General features: G+C 40.8%; 1 protein-coding gene across 1 annotated transcript; it reads right to left on the bottom strand.

Moving 5' to 3' along the window:
• Positions 1–4,669: 4,669 nt before the first annotated feature.
• Positions 4,670–8,582, bottom strand: LOC145403173 (uncharacterized). Its single transcript, XM_080274990.1, has 3 exons — positions 8,571–8,582; positions 8,251–8,325; positions 4,670–4,981 (listed from the first exon to the last, which is right to left on the bottom strand). The coding sequence occupies exons 1-3, from the start codon at positions 8,580–8,582 to the stop codon at positions 4,670–4,672; spliced, it is 399 nt and encodes a 132-aa protein (XP_080131116.1).
• Between the last annotated feature and the right edge of the window lie 2,504 nt (positions 8,583–11,086).

The following is an 11,086-nucleotide window of genomic DNA, read 5'->3' as shown; positions in this document are numbered from 1 at the left end:
TAATTATTAACTGTAATGTCGACCAGCTTGAAAAGACCCTTGCATTTGTGTAGTCTTTGTATGTAACTTTCTGTAAACTTCCTGACTCTTGTGTCATCTCCCTTCCCTTCAATTTATATTAATGCCTACCCTCTCTCTCCATGATTTCACTCTCGTTATTGTTAGTCTCTCTCTCTCTCTCTCTCTCTCTCTCTCTCTCTCTCTCTAACGAAATATCTGATTGATTTTCTCCATACTCATATTTCGGTGTCGTTACATTTTGGTTTACGTCTTCTTTCCCCTTTATGTAATGCCTCCCACTGCTATCCATCGTTCTTTGAATTAACTCCACCATGATCGGGGCAACTCTAGTATTATATTCCAGCTAAAGACACACGATTCTACTCGCCTGGCTATGTTATTCGTGTACCTGTAATCCCGTTGTAGTGGGAACAAATCTAATACATAATACAGATAATGCCAGACGATTTTATTCGGTTGAGAGGGAGTCATACGAATCACGGATGATTGTTTTCCTGCGAGTACTTCTCACTCTCTCTCCTATGTCCGCGCATGTGTGTGTGTGTGTGTGTGTGTGTGTGTGTGTGTGTGTGTGTGTGTGTGTGTGTGTGTGTGTGTGTATGTCCCTCTGCCGCAACAAAACAGGAGCAGCAGCCTTACCCATCCCCCCCTTGACCTTCTCTTGCCTTGAATATGTTGACATCACGCCCCACCCAGCCCTGTTCCACCGCTATTGTTTCGCATTCAGGACAATTCTGCTGTTAATTAACTTGTTTTTAATAACAGAACACAGGAAAAAGAAGCAAATGAATTTCAAAAAATAATATTACCATACTGTACACCAGATTACTGGCGTCCTCTATTCATGAAACGTCTGTAACAGTTGGACCTGAACAGTTGTAAGTTGAAGTTTTGGGGGAAAAAACTCTAGGGAAGCGAGTTCCAGAGAGATGCAGTTCGGGGAATGAAAGAATTCTGATAGGCAGAAGTTCTACAATATGGCTGAGTGACATTCCAGTCATGAGAGTTACCATATGCCTGTGTAGCACGAGGGATGGCGTGGAGAGGTGGCACAATGGACGCAACTTCGTCTGAGCATTTGCCATAAGAGTATATGTTAAATAATGCAAGGGAGGCAACATTCATTCTTACTTGTAGGGGAGGTAGTTTATTTATAACAGCAGGGTTATTAATAATTCCAAAAGTTTTGTTCTGAATTTTGTCTAGTTGTTTTAATGCAACCTCTCCACATCCATTCCATAACGGTGGAACTTCTCTATAAACAAGAAATTTCAGTTTGTAACATTCGTAATTTACCTGGTACTAATGTGCAGCTTGCCTAGAAACAGGGAAGAACGAAAAAGCAACACTAAATTTTAATATACATACTGGGGAAAAAAGCGTTGTTTACAGTTAAATGGTACCTAGCACATTGTTACCTGCCTCACCATCAGTGGCGTTAGCAAAATTCACTTGACATATTACTGCAATTGATACAGAGCAAACGCTAAATTCAGTTCACTTCTACGTCCTCTGCCATCAGGCGTGATCCTTCCATCTCGTCAGTAACTTCACTCATCAGCATCAGCATTCCAACATGCTTAATTTCCTCAGACCAGTTGCATCGACGTTTTATTTTCACATTTTCAGCCACCTCGTCAGTCTCACTTTCTCTGGCCAATGATGGAAGGTGATGGCAATCCTCTATCAATTTCTAATGGCCATAATGTAACACAGCGCTGATGCCGCCACCTGGCAACAGGTCTGTGAAGTTTCATGGCAAGAGCTAGAAAAACTGTTTTATTTAGCATTACAACATTATTACATGGTTGTCAAGAGAATGGAAGGAAAAGCATAAATGAGAAAGGTTCACTCTTTTCAGTGATTAAAAAAAAGGAGGGGGGGATATGAAATTAGTTCAGTTCAGGTATTCTGAGGAAGCCGTGAGGCGAAAAGTCAATACACACTTCGTCCCACATCGGTGTTTCTTTTTTCTTCAGTTCATATTCATTTAGCTGTAGTTTTTTTTTTTTTTTTTTTTTTTTTGTCCGACTCTGGGCATAGGCTTCACAGCCTGCTATCAAGGCCCAGCAAATTCTCCTACATACCATACACCTCTACATGTCACCACTTCGGCGCTAACACCCACCGTCCATATTGAATACATGCTAGGGCTGTCTTTGGTCTCGATGGTCAGTTCGGACCTTTTAGGTGGCCTCAAGAACAAAAACAGGGTTTACATCTGTTCTGGCTTACTGAAGACAGATTACAATGGTAATTTTCGTCCTTGGTGTCTGAGTTGGAATATTTCCTCTCCATTAAAATAACAGATTATGGAAATAGCTTAATCCCTTTTGTACCAGATGATCCTCCCAATCTAAATAACATCGTCTAATGATAGCCAAAATACAACCTAATAAGGTCTTACCACACTTGTGGAGTTAATGAAGAACAAGAATTGAATGCATAAACTTATGCAGGACCTGTATGTTACTCTCAGGATAATAGTTTGCCGACATTTACTTGCGGGCTGTGGCAATAAAATGCTTTACATAAAACATTGTTGTGTGATAGCAATATGAAACACGCAGCAAAAAAGGACGCATTCTGAAGCATGAGTAAAGATGATAAATATACTGTAGAAGACAGGACACGATGATAACAAGCGAGCGAGCGAAGTCTACTGTTGGTGTACGGACGAAAAATTGCAATGAGGAACCCGGGCCGACCCGGCCTGGTCAGACCCGACCATCATGCTATTCGGAGACTGATAGCGTTCTACCTACTAAAGTTGCAGAATGTATTTTTTCTTCCCTCTAAAATTGAACTGAATTGAATTACTAAAAATAATAATAATGCCGCAACGGCGTTTCATATGGCGCCGCATGTTAAGTTAAATACAAAAATAAGAAAACGAAAATAGATAAAATGGAAAACATTAAACAGTGACAAAAAGCTGAAACTCCTGTTACATCAATGAATTATAAAAGGTGGAGGAGGCCCGCATCCTCAAAAAGAAAAAAGAAAATAATTATAAATAAACAAAAACATCCACTGGACAACCCGTGGACTCCTCTAACATATAAGACAGACAGTAAGAACCATCCGCCCCCTATTGCTATGGAGAATCCTCCGGTGATATTCACCAAGACTTGGACAATCGTCCAGCAAGTGATGGACAGTAAGGAGAACCAGGCAGTTGTCACAACAGGGCTCAGTCCCACCACACATCTGGAACCAATGCATTAATCCTGAGTGCCCAATGCGAAGTCTGGCAACACACACATCTTTACTACCGAGGAATGGAGGGGAGAGTCCTCACTAAAATTACTTTCTGAAAAAAAGTCCTTTAATTTATTATTAGTGACAGCATCCCGCTATCTCTTCCAACAAGCACGAAGCACCGACTTAAAAGAAGGATACCCACCAGTACCAGTAAGTGGGTATTTTGCAGGGGTCGTTAAAAAGACGTGGATTTAGCTAAAGCATCCGGCCCCTCATTACCCGTTACACCAACATGTGCAAGTACCCAACAAAACTGGACCAATTAACTCTGTCCCTCAATGATGAAAAGCCACTCAAGAACGGCAAGAACCAGAGGATGAGCTGAATTAATACTTTCAGAAGCGAAAAGGGCGCTTTGGTATTGCTAAAGAACGTAAAATACCCATCTGGAAGTGCTAAAATGAGTTGAAGAGCTACTAGAAACCATCTCACGATGGGATCTCACCAACCGCGTAGCTGGAAACTTTTTCCTCGGTACATTATTTTGCACCTCCATTTCTGTTTTAACGCAAATTCAGGATGTAAAACACACACCAACAAAGCCAGTCAGCCAATCTCACAACTGAAAACATTACCACACCGCTCGCTTGGCAACGCGGGTGGTAAGCGAGCGGGGTGGTAGTTTTCAGTCGTGAGGTTGGCTAGCTGGGATTTTTGTTTTTTTTATGTGTTTGACTCTGGGCATAGGCTTCACAGCCTGCTCCCAAGGCCCAGTAGTCCTCCTACATATCATACACCTCCACATGTCATCACTTCGGCGCTAACACCCACCGTCCATATTGAATACATGCTAGGGCTGTCTCATACAAGACTGGTGTATTGGTATTAGCGGGGGTATTTTTACATGTCGGCGGGTCTTGTGGTAGATCTGGAAAGTCTGCTGTTTAGGAGATTCAAATCCTGAAACCGTTCCCTACCCCAACCGGGATTCGAACCTGGGTCCATTAGGACTGCAGGCCGCGTCTCTTCCGATTCTGCCACCGCCTCCCCCAAATTGTTTGTGTGGGTAAACAAGCTATCTCATGAACAACTTGAGCCATCAACGTAAAACTTTCAGGGTATCAAGATATGACTAAAATCTTGGACGAGTTCGAAAATGGGCACAATAGGTCAAGGTAGCCAAAGGTCAACTAGTTGACCATTGGCACCCATTTTGGTGACCTTGATCAGTTGCTCTAACACCTCTACAGGATATGAATGATTACAGAATTAAAACTTTATACAGGTTTGTGTTGCAGAGATCTTTTAATAAATAAGGAAAGAGGTCGAACAATAAATAATTACAAAAGGAATGTCTGGTAGGCACAGAGACGAGGTGGGCCAGGTCGCTGATGTTGGGTCTTGGTTCATTAGGAATCTTTTATCTCGGAAATATTAAGACCTTTTACTTGGACTCGTTGGAGTCATAGTAGCGGCGCTGGGGAGGGGCGTAGCGGGGAGCCTCACGGGACTCGAAGGATGCGGACTCGAAGGAGGCCTCACCCGAGTACCTGACGTCAGCAATGTAGCCATCGTCACCGTCCACGTAGTAGGTCACCGTCTGGCGGCGACCGTCGGGAAGCAGCACGTGGTACGACCCCTGGGTGTCGTCACCGTCGCGGGCCTCCTGGTGGCCGTAGTGGTTCTCGGAAGAGTCGTCATCCACAGCCCACTGGAATTGGTACTGGGCCTCGCTGGACTCGAAGGACTCGCGGGACTGTTGGAGCAAAGGTAAGAATTTACCATTTTATCACCAAGAATGGGGGAAAGTATTAAGGTATAAACAACACAACTGCAGTGCAATGAAACCACATTATTTTAGTACCAAGCATGGGGGAAGGTATCGTGGTTTGAACAACATAAGTGTAGTTCACCGAGATCAAATCCTTCTCTCTCTCTCTCTCTCTCTCTCTCTCTCTCTCTCTCTCTGACGACAACACACAAATCAAGAGTCTGCCGTTCGGAGACTAGGACAATTTTGATAGGCAGTTGTTCACAGTATGGCAGTATCAAGTCATGAGAGCTGCCAATTACCCGTGTAGCATAGGGAAAGGCGTGGAGAGGTGGCAAAATGAATGAAAATTAATCTTAGCATTTCCCATAGAAGTATCTGTACAATAATCCAAGGAAGACAACATTCCCTCATTACTTAAAAGGAAGGTATTTCATTTGCAGTTGTTGGGTTATCAGTTTTCTTCCAGCTTTGTGTTGGTTTTGTCCTGTCGTTTTTGCGCTACCCCCCTACATCCCTTCTACAAAGGTGAGCAATATACGAGCTGAGATTGCACATGACTTTTGTAACTTACTGAAACAGTTACGAACTCTGTATAATAATGCATTTTTTTTTTTTTTTTTTTTTGGGGGGGGGCGGTTTCAGCAAGTGATCTACCGAAAAATGTCCAACGAATGGTACTGTTAAGCGAAACACCAATAATTACATTACTGTGAGAGAAAGGAACATTGTTACATTGAATGTAACATAGAATTCAGACAATATATTTCTATTAGTAAACTGGATAAATTCGTTTTTTCCAGCATTAAATGAGACAGTGCTATTTTGTCCCCATGCTATGATTGCAGATAAGTCTTGATTTATGCATATTACTGTACTGAGCTGAGAGTTAAAGATATCAAACTTTGTGAATGGATGGTTTATTGTAAAGGAACTGTGAAGCGTTGAGTCGTCTGCATATGAGTAAATGGGATTATGGATGACAGACAAGAGATCATTAATATGAATGAGGAACAGGGTTGGAACCAGGACTGATCCATGTGGCACACCTGCATTAACTGAAGAAAATTTGAATATATATCATCTACCTTTACTCTGGTATTCTTGTTACTGAATTATGAAATCAGTGGAACAAAAGATGATAGATCGTAGCAAGGAAATTTGGATAACAGGGAACGGTGCTATACTCCGTCCAAAGCTTAAGAGATATCAAGGGCTACTGCATGTGTTTCTCCACCTTGATCAAATGACTGATGGACTGTAAGAATAATGAGATGAAGTATATCACCAGTGGATCTTTCGTGGCGAAAAACATACTGACAGTTGGCTTTAAGATGATATGAGTTTACGTATACTGTAATGACATTTTCATACTATACCAAAAGAACTGATAGCTATGGGTCTGTAATCAGATGGGTCAGAGGAAATTCCTTTATATATATATATATATATATATATATATATATATATATATATATATATATATATATATATATATATATATATATATATATATATATCAATCAATCAATCATTTCCTGTGGCACCCTCGGGGATGCATAGGGCCTCGATGAACTCACACCACCACATCCTATCTTGTGCTAACTCCTCAAGATCTCCCCAACACTCATCTCCAGCTTCCCGTCTCATTGTCCTCACCCACGTCTCTTTTGGCCTTCCTCTACCTCTCCTACCAGGTGCCACCCACCCTGGTGTACCTCGTACTATTCCCTGTCTCCTATACACATGTCCTAGCCACTTCCATCGTGAGAATCTAACATATTCATCGATCGGCTGCACTCCCGTTATTTCTCTAATTCTACTATTTGGTATCCTTTCCCACCACTTAACTCCTAATATTCTTCTAAGTGCTTTATTTTCAAACACCAAGAATTTATTTTCCATAGTCACTGTGCTGTACCAAGACTCGTGTCCATAAATTAAGATACTCCTAACCATTACCTTATAAAGTTTGATTTTTGTATGCACAGAGAAATTGTTATTATTCCAAATATTTTTAAGCATTCCCATTGCCTGATTAGCCTTCTTTAACCTTTCCTCGAATTCAAAGTTCAAAGAACCATCCTTGGCTAAATAAGTACCTAAATATTTAAACCTATCAACTTGCTTTACAACCATACCTTCAATTACACATTCCTGCGCATTTTCCATATTCATATTGATTATTTCAGTTTTTCCACAATTAATAACCAAACCCACCTTGCGACCTTCACTCACCAAACAGTCCAACACTCTCTGCATCTCTTCTGGCCCATCACAAATCAAAACTATATCATCTGCATAATCTAAATCCAAAAGTTTCCTGTTCTCTCCCCAAAGTATACCTGCACCGGTTTCTGTTCCAACACGTTTCATAATGTAATCAATGACCAATATAAATAGTAAAGGCGATAGAACACCACCTTGAATTACTCCGGACTTGACTTCAAACGAATCACTCAGACAACCATCAACCATCACTTTACAAAATGTGTCCTCATGCATGTTCATAATGACCCTCACAAACTCCTCTGGTATTCCATAATGTCTCATGATATTCCCCATAGACTCTCTCGAAACACTATCAAAAGCCTTTTCAAAATCAACAAAACAAAGACTTAACGGTACTCTCATTTCATTAACTTGCTGCATCAAATGCCTAACTATAAAGATCTGGTCATTGCAACCACGTCCCTTTCTAAAACCAGCCTGTTCATCCCTCAGAATACCCTCAACCACCGGCTCCAACCTATTTAACAACACTCTACTGAAAACTTTCAAAGCTATCGGTGACAAAGAGATTCCCCTCCAATTACCACATTCACTCAGGTCTCCCTTCTTCGGAACTTTAACAATTACACCATTCTTCCAAACTGATGGTAGTAACCCCGTCACCCATATCTTATTGAATAGCTTGGTCAAGATCATTATTAATCTATCCCCTCCACTTTAAACATTATATATATATATATATATATATATATATATATATATATATATATATATATATATATATATATATATATATATATATATATATATATATATATATTGGGTGGATGTTGGTTTTTTCCAAGAATTTGGGAATGAAAAAGTACGTTTGTATAGTTTCAAACATAATGACTGGAAAAAAATATTTTGAATTCACTCTGAAGATTAACACAACGCACCCAGTGAAACGAAACAGACTTGCAGGATTTCTGAAAAAAGAAATGTGTCAACAAGAGCATAGGTAAATTGCCACTGTGACTCACCCCGGAGTTACCGTAGCCACGGAATTCGCCACTGTCGGCGGCAGCCAGGGCAGCCAGGCCCAGCAGGATGAGGATCTGAGGGTTGGGAAAGAAACATTAGTTAGATATTGACACGTGACGGTTATTGATTACAAAAGCTTCCGTTTTTATGCATGAGTTCATACAACATTAGGTTCTTTTAAAATTGACGTGTTGTCTACATGGTGACTGTGCTTCCTTAATGCTTTTATTCAGATCGTTCATTGACATGCCCTGTGAACGCTGTCAGAATAGAAAGAAGACATCACTTTGTTCTTGAAAATACAGATCTCTAGTTTTACCTTAGTGTTCATTGTTCAGTGTAGCTGTGTCAGAGACTAAACTGCCTAGGCCGCCGCTCGGGCTCCATTATATACCCACACCCGCTCTCACCTCAGTGCTATTTCCTCACCTCCTTTTTATTCTTCCCAGCCATTGGTGCTCCGTGGCCTTGAATTGAAAATCTGTAAACAACAATGAATGGGAAGATTTTAGTGGGTATGTAGAAGGAAAATTAAAACTTGCTCATGTATGATCGATTCTTGAGACAATATAGAAAGAAGCCTCGTGATTGCTGGAAGGGAATGGACATAAACATTTGTCAAATAATCTCTAAGGCAACAGACTTCAGTGATCCATCTATCTATCTGTCTATCTATCTATCCATATTACGGTGCTTGTTTACAGATTTGGAGATGTACTTATCTATGGATACAAATCATTAATTACAGTATCGTTATTTAATAATTCTGCAAAAATCCTACTAGGAACAAGGCATACAAAAACATTATAATTTAATGAATGCAAGTTAGTACAGGAACAATGTAGGTCACACTGGGGATGGCGGTGGCTGAGTCTGTAGAGAGGTGGCCTGCAGCCCTAACGGACCCAGGTTCGAATCCCCGCTGGGGCAGGGAACAGTTTAAGGATTTGAATGTCATAAAGCCGACTTTACTGATCTGCCCGAAGACCCTCCAATGTGTCATAAAAATACCCGCGCTAATACCAGTACACCAGTCCTGTATGAGACAGCCCTAGCATGTATTCAGTATGGACAGTGGGTGTTAGCGCCGAAGTGGTGACATTGGGAGGTGTATGGTATGTAGGAGTACTACTGGGCCTTGGCAGCAGGCTATGAAGCCTATGCCCAGAGTCGAAAAAAAAGAAAAGAGAACATGAATTCGAAAAGTTTAGAATTTCATTACATGAGTAACCTCCTGATTTGTCTAAATACACAACGTCTTACTATTGTTATTAGCCATAATAATTTAGTGATTAACTGTACTAAGACTTTCTCTGCATATTTTTAGAGTGATGCAGAAGCACAGGCCTGGGTGTGGTAAGGCTGGGCTGTGTTTCTGGTCAAGGTCGTTCATGTAGACGCAATCCAGTCATATATTCCCACAAGGATTGACCAATGGTTTAGGTGACATACCTTGGACCTACCTGTAATTGTGGTCGATAGTTCCTTTACACCATCTCGATACCCAATCATAGCCAACCGAGATTGTGCTACATAATCATCAGTACTAGAATATACTGGAGTAGTCTGTATTAGTGTGCAACTAAAAAAGGTGCATATCAAATATTTAGCAGGACTCTGCTTCCAGATCGTAAAATAAGGTAACGTAACAGGACGGGATGTGCGTTGATATAACTCGTACTTCTTTAGGTGTGATTACTTTTCGAAATATAGAAGAATATTTCTTTTTTTCATAATGCAATGGATGACACATCCGTGGAAGATGCCTTAACTTCTTGATGTCTAGCGCAATTGACCTTTGTTAATGAACGCAAAATAATGCTTGAGCCACCAGCTCTAGCGCTGGAGCATTCAAGTCTGGATGATGATAGTGGTTTTCACCCATTGGTTCGATTCCTCAGTGTGTTAATATGCTGCCAAACAAGTTCATTGGTCCTGTACCATTAAATGATGTGTTGTATGGTAGTCTAAACCTGAGTCCTCCTACACAGGGAATGGGGCAACTTAATGTGTGATTCGGCATATAACATTAAATCCAGTGACTTGTAAATATAACATATAATTTCATTGCCTTTATGCTCAAAAAGATACCTCTAGATCTTACTCTAAATTAACCTGACATTACTGAACTGCCAAACACATTCCCCTGTGTGAAATGGCTTCGCCAAAAAGACCTGAGATTTTACCCACTGACACACCACACGGCAAGAAATTCTCCCATTATTCCCCGACACCACACTACCATCGTCTCTCCCAGCCACCGTCACACTCTTCAGTCAACAGTCAGTAATATGAGGATGCAACATAGCATAATCATGTGGAAATAAGTATGGTCTGTATAAGGGTCTGCTGATGACTTGTCCTAAAAAACCTCTAATTGCTTTAGAGGAAATATCCCTAACAGATGAGAATTACACGGCTAGTCAAAATAAAATAGCTTACTGAAGTTAAACTCAATTACTTTACCCTCAGTTGATATCTATGGAGGGACCGTAGTACATATTTAAAATCTTATAAAAACTCTGTCTCTCTGTCTGTCTGTCTGTCTCTGTCTGTCTGTCTGTCTGTCTGTCTGTCTCTCTCTCTCTCTCTCTCTCTCTCTCTCTCTCTCTCTCTCTCTCTCTCTCTCTCTCTCTCTCTCTCTCTCTCTCTATTGTTACGGTCCTTGAGTGAGGCAGAGGTTGGTCAATTCGCACGTGTGGGCTGAAGCTGCTATTACAAAGAATCTTTAATAATCTGCATCACAAGCAGGTCTCCACAGCAGTTTACAATCATAGAAATCTCTTCATTCTTGCGGTAATGTTTGCTCCATTTCGGTTGTGAAATATAATGCAG

This window comes from Coenobita brevimanus, chromosome 60, assembly GCF_032717465.1.
Source record: "Coenobita brevimanus isolate Jiangsu-jjx chromosome 60, ASM3271746v2, whole genome shotgun sequence".
Taxonomy (NCBI): Eukaryota; Metazoa; Arthropoda; class Malacostraca; order Decapoda; family Coenobitidae; genus Coenobita; species Coenobita brevimanus.
The sequence above is the reverse complement of the archived record's forward strand: the minus strand, read 5'-3'. Positions and strand labels throughout refer to the sequence as shown.

Excerpts from the sequence above, each read along its gene's own strand:
- LOC145403173 (XM_080274990.1), bottom strand. Across the intron at positions 4,982-8,250 it reads GTGGCTACGGTAACTCCGGG|TCCCGCGAGTCCTTCGAGTC; the intron begins GTGAGTCACAGT and ends TTGCTCCAACAG.